The sequence below is a fragment of the Dermacentor albipictus genome, chromosome 10 (assembly GCF_038994185.2).
Source record: "Dermacentor albipictus isolate Rhodes 1998 colony chromosome 10, USDA_Dalb.pri_finalv2, whole genome shotgun sequence".
Lineage (NCBI taxonomy): Eukaryota > Metazoa > Arthropoda > Arachnida > Ixodida > Ixodidae > Dermacentor > Dermacentor albipictus.
This window is the reverse complement of record NC_091830.1, coordinates 90,241,437-90,257,668: the sequence shown is the minus strand read 5'-3', so window position 1 is coordinate 90,257,668 and position 16,232 is coordinate 90,241,437. Positions and strand designations below refer to the sequence as shown.

Genomic DNA, 16,232 nt, shown 5'->3' with positions numbered 1-16,232 from the left:
AAACTAACACCACGCTCGTCTTCGTTCGTGTCTTGTACATCACACCTACGGTCACCTACTATGATGGACACTATATGCGCTACGTTATATCGCTGGAAACATAACAGCCCCAACACCCTCGGCCGAAGCAGCTTTTTTTACTACACTTTAATTATTTAGCAGATTGCAGCACTGTGAATGCATTATTATCGAAGGCAAACATACAAAACGACATAGAGAATAAATAAGAAGTAAAGCAATGCGGGCATAAAAGAGAATGCCTTCACAATGTAAATAAAAAACATAGAAACCGCCTCATAACGCAATGATGCTTTGAAATAAATGAAGGTCAGCTACAATCTGACAACCTTATATGCTTCTCGGGACTTTGTGTTATTGTCATTAGTGTCGGAAAAATGGTCTTGAAATAATGAATACAAGAGTGTTCCACATTCAAAGCCTGCATCTTCCGGCGAACTTCTGCCGTGCACAGAGGGTACTAAAGAGCTGATAAGAAGCAAGAAGTTGCATTTAGGACATTTCCAAAGCACACCAGCGCAGTCGACGTGCCGTTCCAAGGCTCGCAATTTACTAGGTATCTATTCTGAAACAACCTTCATCACAATTCTTTGCCACCTTTTCTAAGTGTGGCCTTCTTGAATGTCGGAAAAAATGCGAGCGAAATGATATCTCAGCTTGTTTCATGACATTTCTCTCGTTTCAGCTATCAACAGTAGATGATCCCCAAGACCCGCTAGGAATAGGCAAGGCTAAGTTAATTGAGGTAAGCGAGTTCGTTTTTTTAAGTGCAGGATACATAGGTAAGCATGGTCACTGCGCCCTTTGAAGGGTGCTTATTAAGTGCTAAGAGCATAAAAATTTGACGGAGCAGTTGTCGGTGCTTCTCAAAGCGGTACTAGGCACTCGCTTTTAGCATAGGTACGCCGGTGAACATTATGGAAAAAACAATAAACGATACCAAAAAAAGGCAAACGCTGCATGTATCGTAGGGTGCTCCACCTACATTTCATTTTAGTTGAGTATGCTCGTGTTCTCTCCCAAACCTAACTGTGCATGCACAACTACAGCTAGACATTTCTACATGGTAATAACACATGCCGATGCCTATCTACAAAGTTAAGGCTGATTAGTGGTCGGGAACCGGAACGGCGTACTCGCCCAGCTTTTACATGCAGATAATCCAGAAGGAGCATTTATTTATTTTTCCCTTCACCAATTTTTATAGCTCTTCTTAGCAGAGGCCCTAAACCATACTGCCGATATTGCAACGACAAATTGCCGCGTCAGAACTGGTTTTCTAAGCTCCCGCATCCTATCACTGACACAGCCTCGCGTCTGTCGAATGTTCAGTTTTCAATGGAAGAATTATATTTTATATATAACGCACCGGCCACATTTCGTATACTTTCTGACATTTGCTTTTGAGATTTCATTCCTGGGCCCCCCTACATCGGCACCCGATTACAAACACTGCTCAACTTACGCAGTACATGGCCATATGTGATTATAATGTAGAAGTGTGTGTCTCACTGCTGGTACAGATGCTTCATTGGGTCTCTCGGGGAAAACCTTTATATGCAATAAAGCCACTTGTAGGTTCAACGCCCTGTCTTCAACTTAGTATTTGCCTTGCACTGAACATTTTCTCGTTTTTTTCTATCTGTTCATTGACACGGCCATGCGCTGAAATACATATGACAACACGTCCAGCAGGCTTCCCTCATGAACACTAATGTCTGTGCGCTTCTTGCGTAGCGGTCGCAACTAGCAAATAGAATATGACTGATGTCTTGCGCGATATTTCCGCTCGACATGTGAAAGTTATTATAGGAATTTGTTACAAAGAAAAAGCTCACTGCGTAATCCCAGAGATGTTTTCACGCAAAGATTCTGAGAAAACAAAAGCGGCACATTCAAACACATCACTTGCAAAATATTTCGTAGAACGTCTATAGACAGTCTGTAGATATTTGCTTAAGAAGTCGATAGACTGTTTATCGAAATTTTAGACTAGTCTATAGACAGTCAATGAACTCAAACTTTTTATAGACTATTCTATAAAAAGTGTATGGCCTTAAGCCTACAGACACTCTATAGACCGTCTGTAGACTAATGGAAATTCACGTTTGTAGACAAATGTCCGCAGAATGTCTGTAGACAAAAGTGCATAGGGTTATACAGTTCTACTTTTGTAGACTGAAATCTGTGGAATGTATATAAACAAGTGTCTATAGATAGTCTAAAGACATTTGCTTACAGACATTTTATAGACATCAGTCTACAAAAGTAGAACTCTATACAGCAGTTCTGCTTTTGTAGACTGAAACCTATAGAATGTCTATAAGCAAATGTCTATAAACTATCTATAAACATTCCATAACTTCATTCTACAAAAAAGGAACTGTATACAGTAGTTGTACTATTGTAGACTGAAATCTACAAAATGTCTATCAGCAAATGTCCATTGACTACCTATAGACATTTGTCTATAGGCATCCCATAGAGTTAGTCTACAAGAAGAGAGCTGTATAAAGTTTTACTTTTGCAGACTGAAGTCACAATATGTCTATTGGCAAATGCGTATAGACTATCTACAGACATCCTACAGAATTCAGTCTACAAAAGTAGATCTGTATATTCCTATACATTTTTCATTACAGACATTCTGGAGACATTTGTCTACAAACATGGGTTTTTTTTATTCTATACGCAGTTTATAGAGTGTCAAAGGACGCACACGTATTTTGACTAGTCTGCAAAAAGTGTAAGCTTATAAGTCCATAGAATATCTGTGTACAATACCTGCAGATCAGTCTACAGCTAATCCATAGACTTTAGCCTTATACTATTAATCAATTATTGTCAATACAGTGTGTCCGAGATAACATAAATTCATTGAAGCTGTTCAACGAGGAATAATGTAAAAAGAAAGACGGTGCAATACAATTCGAATATAAGGCTTATGGTGTTCAGCCGTCAGAGATCTTCCCTGAAGGTCTTCTTATAACACTGTGACGCTTCTACGTGCATAGTGGGTTCACGCCTCAACAAACAGTATGCGGGGACACCGAACGGTGGTGAACGAAGAAGAGGGCAGGTGGCTGGCTAGGTGAATCTCGACAGGCGCTCAGCTGATCAAAGGCATCGCCTCTAACGCTACCCGGCTTTAGAGTAACGCCTTTTATGGGCGTAACAGAGTGGTGGAGGTGCGGGGTACGACAAAACGTACCACGTTGTCGCAGCATCTGGAACTTCGCCGGAGCCGTTGTCTTGCTGGTCTCTTGCCAATGACTTTCCCTATGGCTCAGGACGGAGGTGGATAAATGCCAGCTCTAGTTTCACCTGCTCAAAGGTCAGTGCGAGTTGGACCTTTGCAGCACAACTTGAAACCACGCTCGTTCGCGGTAAAAGTGGGCGAAGACTTCGACGAGTGGCTCACGCACTACGCAAGGGTGAGCCGCTACAACCGTTGGGATTCTGTCACTCAGTTTGAATATGTCGTACTCTTTCTGAGTGAGACAGCGCTGATGTGGTATGAAAACCACGAAGACTCCCTTGCAACGTGGGAGCGCTTCGTTGAGAGAACACTAGCTCGGAGAGCTCAAGCTCCTGGAGAAACATGCACTATATACATAGGAGAAATCCTCAAGCTTTGAAAAATCGTAAATTCGCAGATATCTGAGGAACACCGAGTCGGACATCTCCTCAAAGGAATTGCAGAAGATGTATACAATTTCCTCATAAGCGGGGAACACGTTAATTCCGTCTCAGATGTCGTGCGTCATTGCCGTATATTTGAGACGTTGAAATCACGTCGCATTGTGCCAAAACTTGGACGCCTGGAGAATGTGACAACCGTTGCCAGCGTCTATGAGAGCCCGTCCGCCGATCTTTCGTCTACTATACGGCAGATCATGCGTAAAGAACTGCTGCGGCACCAGGAACTTGCGCGCGATGTCATACGACAACATGATGCTTATTACCCGCAACACATGGCACCTGCCGCACCCTGCGCTTCCTGGAAACCGGCGGTATGTGTCACAGACGTGAACCACAGAGGAGCACCGTGGCCACGTGAGGGCACATTTACGCCCGAACACCGACCTGCACAACACCCTCACCCCAGCAGGTTTGCACGCAGACCGACCGTTCCTCCTGTGCAGCAGGCTCAGCCGCTTCTCTCTGCTACACGGCCCCCCACGGCTGAGCGTTCGAAGGGCAGTTCATCGATCGCCGTTTACCTGTGTGTTATAGCAGTGGTGACTTAGGTCACATTGCCAGGTACTGCCATCGCCGCCAACCACCGACGTCCGACCGATCGACGATGGCGGTACCGCGCTCCTCTGCCGAAACATATTCGCCCTCGCACACATATTTAGGAAGCTTGCCTCACCTGCACCCGGAGCAGCTGCGGAACCGTTCTCCAGCATCCGATCGCAGCTTGACACAACCACCCGCTCCTCGTGTGAGCCGATCGCCCTCTCCGCGGCGTCGATACCGGTCGCCACCTCCGGAAAACTAGCCAGCGCGGCCGTTGGAGGTGAGGTCGCTGGACAATCTTCCATGTCGAAAGAGATACCTCCAACCATTTGCATGTTTAAGAATAAGGTGCCTGTATTAATTGACGGGGTTTCATCCATAGCCTTAGTGGACACGGGAGCAACCATTTCAGTGACGAGTCTTGCGTTCAAAAGCCTCCTAGGAAGAATAGTGGTGTTTCGCTGGGAGAGTTCTGATACATTTCGCGGAATGAGTGGAGAGTTGTTGTATCCTGTGGGCGTGTGTAATGTAGACGCTACCTTGGGTGATCAAATATTTACCGCGGAGTTCACTGTTCCACGTCATTCTACGCATGACGTAATCCTGGGCCTTGATTTTTCGAAACTGTGTGGTGCCACCATCGACTGCAAAACGGGTGAAATCAGTGTAGGTACGAGCTTTTCTGCTGCGTCTATGGAAGGCCCACCGTATCGTGCAAGTGTGCTTTGTGTATCTCGGGATACAGTTGTGCCTCCGTTATCCGCACCTGTTTCCCTACCACCGACGGAACGTTTGACGCTACCGTGGAGCCCGTTCATCTGAGTTGCATCAAGAGGAATGTACTGATACCGTATTGCACGCTGTCAGTTGCTCAGGGACACACTAACTTATGGGCCGTAAACTATTCGAGTGAAGCTGCAATACTACCACAGGGTCTGAAACTTGCCGCCTACCATGAAGATCAAGTGCTATCGGTCGCCATTCTTACAGAGGCCCTTGATTCTGCGAATGAGCGCCATTTGTTAACGCTTGCCCTGCGGCGCACTCCTCCTTTCTGACTATGGTAAACAAGTCACTCAGCACTAAGTAGCGTCATAAAGTGGCGAATATTCTGCTAAAACATGCCCGACCATTTGACTTTTTCCAGCAAAAGGGGCCACCATTGTTTCCTGCTTCTCGTATACACCATCGCTTAGATACGGGATCTGCCAAACCATTGTGACAGAAACCATACTGAGTCTCACCATCGGAACGCATGGTGATCAACGACCAAGTCCACGAAATGCTAAATAAGAATTTAATCCAAGAATCCTGTAGTCCGTGGGCAACGCCAGTGATTCTGGTTAGAAAGAAAGATGCATGGTACATGGCGACGTTGTGTTGACTACCGCGGCCTCAACACGATCACTAAAAAGGACGTATATCCTCTTCCGCGTATTGATGATGCTATCGACTGCCTCCATCAGCGTCTTAATTTTTGTCTGTTGACTTGAGATCGGGGTACTGGCAGATTTCTATGCACAAGGTAGACAAGGAGAAAACGGTATTTGTAACACCAGATGAACTTTTTGAATTTGATGTGATGCCCTTCGGGCTCTGTAATACGACTGCAACTTTCGAGCGCTTCATGGACAGCATCCTGCGTGGTGTGAAGTGGAAAGTATGCATGTGCTATCTAGACGATGTAGTGATTTTCAAGCGCACGTTCAGTGAGTACAACGCACGTATCGAACTTGTGCTAGACTGCTTGGACAAGCGAGTTTGGTGCTCAACTCGATGAAGTGTCATTTTGGAGAGCACCAAACACTCGTTCTCGGACACCTAGAAGATAAGGACGGTATATGACCTGATCCAGTGAAGACTGCTACGGTGGAAGCCTTCAAGCAACCTCGCCATGTAAAAGAGCTACGCAGTTTCCTAGGGCTTTGCTCGTACTTCCGCCTGTTTATTCGTGAATTTGCCAACATCGCGTATCCGCTGACATGCCTCCTCTAGTAGGGCGTTCCCTTTGAATGGACTCCTGAATGTGAAGCTAGTTTTCGTGAGCTGAAGTCTCATCTGACGTGGCATCTCATTCTCCGACACTTCGACCATGCGGCTCCAACAGAAGTTCATACGGACGCTAGCGGTATTGGCATCGGTGCAGTCCTTATTCAACGCGTCGCCACCAAAGAACACGTTATTGCCTATGCGAGTTCTCTACAAAAACAACTATTCTGCTACAGGCCTACGATATCTTCTGGTGGTCCCGGAGAGTATGGGGTTCTTTACAAAAAGAACTATTTTTCTACAGGCCTACGATATCTTCTGGTGGTCCCGGAGAGTGTCCGTGTCTCCTTCTTGCGCGCTATGCATGACGATCCAACATCTGGTCATTTTAGTACTGCGTGAACTCTACCGCCTTCAAGAAAGGTTCTACTGGTCTAAAATGCGCCAGACGACCGCCCAGTATGTGTCCAGCTGCAGCGAGTGTCAACGTTACAAGCGTCCGATGAGTGCTCCTTATGGTCAACTCCATCCAGTGCCACCTTCCAGCACTCCCTTTGAGCAAGTTGGCATCGATCTCCTCGGTCCTTTCCCGCGTTCATCCGATGGGAATCACTGGATTATTGTGTGTGCCGATCACCTGACACGCTACTGTGAGACAGCTGCAATACCATCGGCTACTGCAACCGAAGTGCGTATTTTTCTGCTGCGTTTTGCCATTCTCCGACATGGACCTCCCAGAGTCATCATCAGCGATCGTGGGCGGCAGTTCACTGGCGACGTGGTCGAAGAGATGCTTCGTCTATTTGCTTCAAGGTTTCGACCTTTCACCCAGTATCACCCCAAACAAATGTCCTTACCGAACGCACGAACAGAACTCCTAATAACATGCTGTCCATGAATGTTGCGTCAGACCATAAGAAGTGGGACAACGTGCTATCTTTCATTACGTATGCATTTAACACCTCAAAGCGTGAAGTTACGGGCTACAGTCCCTTCTTTACGCTCGTCCGCCTCGTTATACACTAGACACTATCTTCCCGTTTTCCAGCCAAGATAATCTTTGTATATCAGAGAGTCTGTCTTGCTGAAGAAGCCGGAAGACTTGCTTCTTTACACACTCTTGTTTCACAAGGTCGCTTAAGTCATGCTGCGACCGCCGACACCGACATGTGATATATGACCCTGGTGATTTAGTGTTGCTCTGGAAACCAACCAGGAAACGCGGATTATTTGAAAAAACTGCTGGCCCACTATGTTGGACCCTATGCTATTACTGAGCGTAACAGCGAATTAACCTACCGCATAGCACGTCTCACATCAAATGGCCGACGGTCAGCAAAGACTGAACTTTCCCATGTCACCCGTGTAAAGCCCTTTATTTCTCGACAGCCTGGTTTACTTGCCCGGCGGGCTTCGTCTGCGCGGAGGGAAATGTGACACCCTTACGTGCATAGTGGGTTCACGCCTCAGCAAACAGTATGCGGGGGCACCGAAGGGTGGTGAACGAAGAAGACGACGGGTGGCTGGCTAGCTGAATCTCGACGGGCACTCAGCTGATCAAGGCCATCGCATCTAACGCTACCCGGCTTCCAAGTAACGCCTTTTCTGGGCGTAACAATACTATACCTTGGACCTTGTTTTTTTTAAATCTTGGGCTAAAATAGCCGTGATCGACACCCTATATACTAGCTATATAAAGCACAAATTTTACCAAATACGTTTCGAGTATATATAAGCACTCGCTGCTTCCCTTGTTAATGAGCAGCAGTTTATTGCAAATGTCGATAATGTACTGCATCCAGCATGCATATGGGAACATACCGAGGGAACAGTACATAGAAAACCAGCCGTGCGGATAGAAGCAGTCGAAAAATTTCAACTGCATGTAGCCGTGAATCTTTATGCAAGACGGCATGAGTTTCGTGCACGAGAACATTTAAGAAATATTACAGTTGCATACAGTGCATCTGGTTGAACGAAATCTGCTAGCTATCTGCTATCTACAAGTTATTTTATATTTCTGTTTGCACATGGTGACAAAATAATTTTCAATGTAGAGTATGTACGTTCCTGAGTTGCTTCTCATCTGCTCCTATGCGTTAATGTCAGTAACTTAATAATGCTCCTGAACCAGCTGCACTCTCATATGTGGCATAAACAGCAAAAAAAAATTGAAGCAATTACACTAGTGCTGAATCATGCAATGCAAAAAGGAAAACAACTGCACTAGCATTGTATTACCTCTTTTAATTACGCGCTATAATAATTTTATTAAAATGCAAGTCTCACGCTATGATGAGACTATCTACAGATTTACAAACTACTTGCCCTTGCCAAGCAAGGCCGCCAGGCCCCCCTCGGCAGACGCGTCATATGTTCCAGAGTTATTGCAAGTGTATGCTGCAAATAAGTAGATGCAGCAATGTGAGACAAAAATAACAATTGCGTACTCATTGTATGTTGATTAAGCAGCTTCATATACTTACTCAAACCATTTAGGTCAATACTCAAGGCGGTTTAAGTACGCGTAATGGCTTCTTGTCAATACAAATGAGTACTGTTATGCAATGTTTCATTTTATAGTATGATGAACATTTACACAATCCCAACTGCTGCTGGTGCTACAGCAACAGTATGCTGCTTTTAAGACACGTTTCATAATTATCCGAAGTGATCTCTATATCAATTGCTGAAACAAGGCTAGCGAGTTGGACTGTCTATGCATATATTGGCTTGTAAATAAGTACGCCCGCGCAGAGGGATATGCTCAGAAGGGTGGCTGGAGCATTCACAGTATCATGCCAAAGTTGTTAATTGATTTTCAATATTACACATTTTAATGGCTGTCACACACTCCCAAATGAGTGGGTCATTGGCCAGAACTTCGACACAAAGCAGATGGATTGATTCTACTGATATTTGCACTTAGTCAGGTATACCACATGAACACCAAAATACCAGGCTAGCACTCTGTGTCTTGGCACGACAGATATGCAGCGCCAAGGAAACAAAAACTATAATTCCAATGCATGCTATCACAGTAACTTATTTAGGGTGCTCTCAAAGTTTAAATATTTCTTTCCGGTCTAGAGGTTCAGGAATTTAAGGAAACGAAAAAAAAACTGAGCACGAAATGCCATGTCAGTATGCTTCACTTTAATTTCTTTTTTCAATAAATGGGACCAATTTGCCTCAACTTTCTATAAAGTGAAACGTCTTAAAAATATATTTAACAGAGAGATTCTCTGGAAAATTTGTATGGCATGTAACAAGACGGCATACCTATGTTGTGATCATAAAATTCCTCGATCTTTTTCCAAGCCTTCCCTGGCAGTTATCATGAAAATTCCCTGGCAATATATGACAACCGCAGCTTAAGCGCCATAACAAAGATATTGTGGTTTATTGCTTGCTAGCTACTGCCAATTCAGAATATTTAGAAAAAAACGAATAACGCGTCAGCCACGGTAAATGCAGCATTAGATTCAACTGAATGGACTCTCTTGTTTAATAAAGCTGACAAAGGCTTGGGCAAGTTCGTAATTGATGGCCACTAGAACATAAGACGGAAGACAAGGATACTGAGACACACACGTAAAACAGATGCAACAATATGAGGGAAAAGATTCAATGAATTATTTTTACGGTTCAATAGTTTTTTATATATAATTTGCTGTCATGACTTATCTGTCTAGTTAACTTGGTTTTCCTCTGACTGAAAACTACATGACTATATAAATCAGTACCATTATGATGTTTCGTTGTGTTACAGTATGATGAGCAGTTAGACAACCGTAATGGTCGCCGGTGCGAGCAACGGTACGTTTCGTTTCAAGACCGGGTCATGTGAAACAGAGTGTACTTATGAATATAAAAGAAATGCGAGAATCACAAACGATTCCTATAATAATATTTGTAGAACAAATACACCCTGCTAGACTGTGCACATTTTTCGGGTAATTATGCAATATGCCCGTGCCGAACGAACAAGCTCAGCATAGTGACGGCCGTTTTAAACAATCGGGTTAAGAATCGCAATTTATTTTCGCTTGTAATGGGTCTTTTCTCATACTTCGGGATAAATACATTTGCCACACTTTCAGTGCAATGCACATAAATTGGGGCTTATTGATAAGGTTACTTATCAGCAAACACATGTTGCGATCTCTTAGGTGTGTTGATAAGGGTAGAACAAGTGCAATGTCCACTAATTTATTTGAATAAACTGTGCGTTATCTACTGCGAAAAGACCAGCAAGTGGATAATCTGGCTCTTTTTTCTTTTGTACAGCGCATTTAGTATACAGTCTGTCCAAGACGACGGCACCATATGCAACAGTAATGAAAACCGGAACACTGATTAGGCACGACAAGGGCTTCATACCACACATGACTGGTACAATGCCAATCTCCGCCAGTAGCTGCCTAGGGATTAACAGCACGTAAACTGCATAACGCTGAAACATTGAAAGGCGCTTAACGCTTTTCAGATAGGCCGAACGATAATTTCTGCTGCTGAACTGCTTATAAAAGAGACCAAGAAAAAAAAACAAATCTTCCAACTATCGTAAGACGCAATGCATTCAGTTTCATACATGTAAAAGGGCTTCCCGAAACGACTAATTAACGTATATTTTGTTCTAGAGGCAGGGGTGGGGAAAGCATCCTGCCTGGATTTCCCTGTATATTGTTTGTTCGGCTCTGCTCAAGGAGCGGCGGGGGTGCGGGAATGTCTTGCTACTCTCCTTGTAATACATGACTATATTGTCACGTGTACTTGTTTCTTCTTATCGGCCGACACGTCTCACCACCTAACAAATGCTATCGCACAGCGCAGGACGCGCCTGCATGTACCAGACGTTTCTGGAATGTTATCGACGTTTGTATCCGCTGTCTGTTGTCGCCGAACCTTGTGTTATCTGCTAGAACGTTGTGGAAGACACGCGGGTCCCAGCGATTCGTCTGAAACATTCGTCGACTGCTGTAAAAAAGCCGACGCACTTGACCTGCTTACCAGATTTTAGACAATCGACGAGTGTATTCGCCGCTATCGTTCTTTGAGTGTAGCCTGCTTTTGTGGGCACAAGTTTGCCCAATACTTTTGTTAATCACAGTTTTGCTGCCTTCACCGTCACTACCACATGACATCTGGTGGAGGTGCTTTACGTTCATGTACCGGACGCCCCCGACAACCCGTAATCTAAGCACGGACCTTAAAGACAACACCAACGTCGTTCCGGAACATCGAGGAAGCCGCCGGCTACAGCAGCTGCCCGTTGAACACGGTGTTCTACCAGATACGACAAAGAAGACAGTCCATGAAGGTCGTCCAGAGACGACCAAGAAGACATCCTCAATGCCAGCCGCAGCGGCACCAATAACTCTGCAGGAGCCTAGGCAATGACCGACATTGCACGGTTCCAGATTTGAGGATCCGGAGAGCTGGCTGGAGATGTATGAGTGGGTCGCTGCGTTTAACAGCTGGGACAGTGATGACAAGCTGCGACATGTGCATTTCGCATTGGAGGACGCCGCCGGTACGTGTTTCGAGAATCAACAAACCACCTTGACAACGTGGGACAAGTTCCGAAGCGGCTTCCTGCAAACATTTACATGCGTCGTGCGAAAAGAGCGAGACCAAGCACTATTGGAGACCCGAGGACAGCTGCCGAATGAGACGATCGCAATCTTCATGGAGGTAATGAATGGCCTGTTTGACCCCGCCAACCCGGAAGTGTCCGAAGAGAAGAAAGTTATCCTTTGATGCCTGGAGTAAAGGATGAACTTTTCGCCGGAATGGTAACGAGCCCACCGAAGACTGTCGACGAGTTTATTCGTGTGGCGACGAGCACCGAGAAGGCACTGGAAATGCGGAACCGGCAATTCGACCGCCACACCAAGTCGAGAAACTACGCCGGAGTTCAATCACTGGCCACCGACGACCTACGCGAGACTATCAGGGCAGTCCTACGAGAGGAGCTTCTGAAGATCTTCCCTTCATCGCAACCTCAAGTGGCCTCAATCGCCGAAGTCGTCAAAGAAGAAGTCCAGCGATTGCTTGCAGTTCCCGAGGAGCAACCACAATCATCGCAGCCCGAGCCAGAAGCCATGACATACGCCGTCGTCGCCCGACGTCAAGATCCTCCTCCACGACCGCGTCAGGGCTCTGTTACGCCGCAATTCCGTCGACTACCACCGCAGCCGGCAGCACGCCCGCCCGTCGCCCAGCGCAGCTACCCAAGGACGACAGACGTTTGGCGCGCTCCTGACCACCGCCCACTCTGCTACTAAAGGTGAACGCCCTTGCGATATCACCGACTATCGCACCGCTGCTCAGTGGAGCCCTCGACGACCGTCCCGTTCGCCATCACCACCTGTCGCCGCAGCACCGACCATAGGCTGGCCCAGTCCGGGGCCGCTCAGTGAGCCCATATCCGGAAAACTACAAGGAGCAGCCGATGGAAGTGCGCTTGCTCTTCGTCGAACTGACGAATATCCTCCGCCGCCGACGATGACACCGAAGAAACTACCTCGACGACATAACGACACGCCACCGTCCCGATGAAGTGTGGAAGCAAAGAATACGCCAACGAAAAACGACCTGACGAAGCCACGTACCAGCCACAAGCCAACGCGACGCAGCCGTGATGCGACGCCAATACTTAGTTGTAACGCAAGACAAAAAAATAACGACCTTGACGTGCTTCTCGACGCCAATGCAGTCATCGCCTTAGTAAACACAGGAGTCGATTACTTCTTCATGAGTGGACCCATCGCCACCCAGTTGAAGAAAGTTTAGGCTGCATGAGAAGGCCCTCAAATTCGGACCGCTGGAGGACACCTCATTACGCCGAATGAAATCTGCATGGCACGAATTACTTGTTCATGTCCGGACTTACCCTGCCATCTTCGTTATCCTCCAATAGTGGTCACGAGACGTCATTCTCTGCATGGACTTCCTCAACCAACACGGCGCAATCATCGACCTGAAGTCGAAGTCGATAACGCTGTCGGAAGATCGAGCGATACCGCCGGATAGCTCTCGTAGTCACCACGCCTTAAGCGTGCTTGAAGGTCAAGTCAGCATCCCGCCCAGTTCCAGCATCGCTATTTTCGTCGGCCCCAAAACACCTGCCGGTGTAGAAGACGTCAACGAGGGTGACCAACGTCTACTGCTAGACCGTGCACTTTGCGTCGCAAGAAGGATCGCTCGACTGCACGGAATAAAAAACTAAAGTGTTGCTGACAAACTTCAGCCAGGAGTTCAAACACAACAACAAGGGCACTACGATTGCGTGCATCGAGGAAATTCTAGAAACCCGTAATTCGTTGGCCTTCTCGCATTCTCCCGCATCTACCCCGACGACCATAGTTCCCGAACCAGACTTCGGCATAAATCCAAGTCACGCCATGTTTAAGCAGCAACAGCTCAGAAGTCTGCTCCGTCGATACAAACGCTGCTTTTCGACGTCATCGAGGATTCGACAAGCACCAGTCGCAAAGCATCGCATAATCACTAGAGAGTGCACGGGACCACTCCGCCATTTCCCTTAACGAGTCTCCACGTGAGAAGGTGAAGCTATAAGAGAACAGGTCGACGAAATGCTGAGCGACGACATCATCCAGCCGTCAAAAAGCCCGTGGGCATCTCCTGTAGTCTTGGTAAAAAAAAAGGACGGAACCCTGCGTTTCTGCGTCGATTATCGTCGACTCAACAAGATCAAGAAGGATGTATACCGCCTTTCACGGACAGACGACGCATTAGATCCGCTCTGCAACGCAAAATACTTCTCGTCGATGGATCTCAAGTCGGGCTACTGGCGAATACAAGTCGACGAGAGAGATCGCGAAAAGACCGCCTTCATCACGCCAGAGGTCCTCTACGAGTTAAGGTCGTGCGATTCGGACTGTGCTCGGTGCCTGCAACGTTCCAGCGCGTCATGGACACGGTGTTATCAGGATTGAAGTGGCAGAGCTCTCTTGTTTACTTGGATGACGTCGTCGTCTTCGCTGGAAATATCGACGATCACCTTAGGTGGCTTAAGATAGTACTGGAGGCCGTCAAGTCATCAGGACTCACTCTGAAGCCAGTGAAGTTCCGCTTCGCTTACGAAGAGCTTCTGTTCCTAGGCCACGTCATCAGCAAGTCTGAAGACCACCCCACCCGCAGAAGACTGCTGCCATCGCAAAGTTCCCAGAAGTTTCAGAAGGCCATGCATCGATTCCTTGGCATGTGTGCCTACTGCAGGCACTTTTTCAAGGAATTTTCACGCATTGCTGAGCCGCTTACACATCTAACACAATGTGACGTCGAGTTCAAGTGGGAAACGCTGCAGGCGAACGCATTTGAAGAACTCAAACGACGCACGCAGTTGCCGCCGGTACTTGCGCACTTGGACGAGGACGCCGATACCGATATCCACACTCACGCCAGTAGCCTAGGCCTCGGTGGCGTTCCAGTCCAGAGAAAAGACGGACTTGAACGCGTGATAGCTTAAGCTAGCCGGTCGTTGTCAAAAGCGGAAGGCAATTATTCTACAACCGAAAAGGAATACCTCGCCATCGCTTGGGCTACAGCGAAATGTCGCCCTAACCTATGTGGCAGGCCGTTCAAAGTCCTTAGCGACCATCACGCCGGCTAGCGAATTTAAAGGACCCTTCATGACGGCTAGCGCGGCGGAGCCTAAGACTGTAAGAATATGATATCAGTGTAACCTACATGTCGGGGCGACAACACTCTGATGCCGATTTCCTGTCACGCGCCCGCATTGACTCGCCGCAGCAAGATGACGAGGATGACGACGCCTACCTTGGCATATTATGCGCGGAAGACTTCGCTGAAGAGCCACGAGCAGACCCGGAGCTGAAAAACCTCGTGGAGTATTTCAAAGGACACACCGACTTTGTTCCTAGTGCATTCAAGCGAGGATTACATTGGTTCTCGCTTCAAAAGTACCTACTCGTAAAGAACTTCTCACCAATACGTGCCAACTACCTTCTTGATGTTCCGTCAGGGCTGCGTCCAGGATTATTGCACGCCCTACATGATGATCCAACCGCTGGACACCTCGGATTCTCCCGGACACTATCGGTGATACAGGAAAGGTATTATTAACCTGAATAACACCCTCGGCGACATGCTAGCAATGTACGTCGACCTCGAACACAAGACGTGGGATTCCGTCCTGCCGTACGTAACATTCGCTTTCAACATGGCGGTGCAAGAAACAACACAGATCACGCCGTTTATTCTGGTTTACGGCAGGAATCCGAAAACGACGCTCGACACCGTCCTGCCGCACGTCACCGACGAAGAGAATCTTGACGTCGCCACCTATCTCCAGCGCGCCCAAGGAGCCCGACAGCTCGCCCGCCTACGGATCAAGAATTAGCAGTGTACCGACTGCCAAGCAACCAACAATACAACCTCCGACGACGCTTTGTGGAGTACCAGCCCGGCGACCGCGTTTGAATTTGGACCCCGATACGCCGACGAGGACTGAGTTAAATACTATTGCGACGCTATTTCAGACCCTACAAGGTCGTTCGACGTATTGGCGACGTATTGACGTATTCGACGCATTGGCAAAATGATGAGGTCGTGCCAGATGGCATTTCGCATTCACAGCGGCGCAGCGCACGATCTGATGTGGTCCACGTGGTGCGTCTTAAACCATTTTACGGACGCTGACGAACTTTATTATTTTGTTGTTCTCTTTGCAACGGGTATTTTTCTTTATTACTTTCGTTTGCAGCATCGAGTTGATACTTTTTAAGAGAGGAGTACTGACACCTGTACTTGTTTGTCTTTATCGGGCGACACGTCTCACCGCCTAACAAATGTTATCGCACAGCGCGGGACGCGCCTGCATGTGTCAGAAGTTTCTGGAATGTTATCGATGCTTCTATTCGCTGTCTGTTGTCGCGGAACCTTGTGTTATCTGATTTCATCGCGTGATGCGAATGGTCTAGAACTTTATGGAA

General features: G+C 47.0%; 1 protein-coding gene across 1 annotated transcript in view; it reads left to right on the top strand.

The window, feature by feature from the left end:
* LOC135910205 (uncharacterized) overlaps window positions 1-16,232 on the top strand; it is a 130,966-nt gene that overhangs the window by 60,493 nt on the left and 54,241 nt on the right. Inside the window, exon 7 of the mRNA XM_065442253.1 lies at window positions 704-763. Within this exon, the coding sequence (XP_065298325.1) occupies window positions 704-763 (60 nt within the window). The remainder of the gene's footprint in view (window positions 1-703; window positions 764-16,232) is intronic.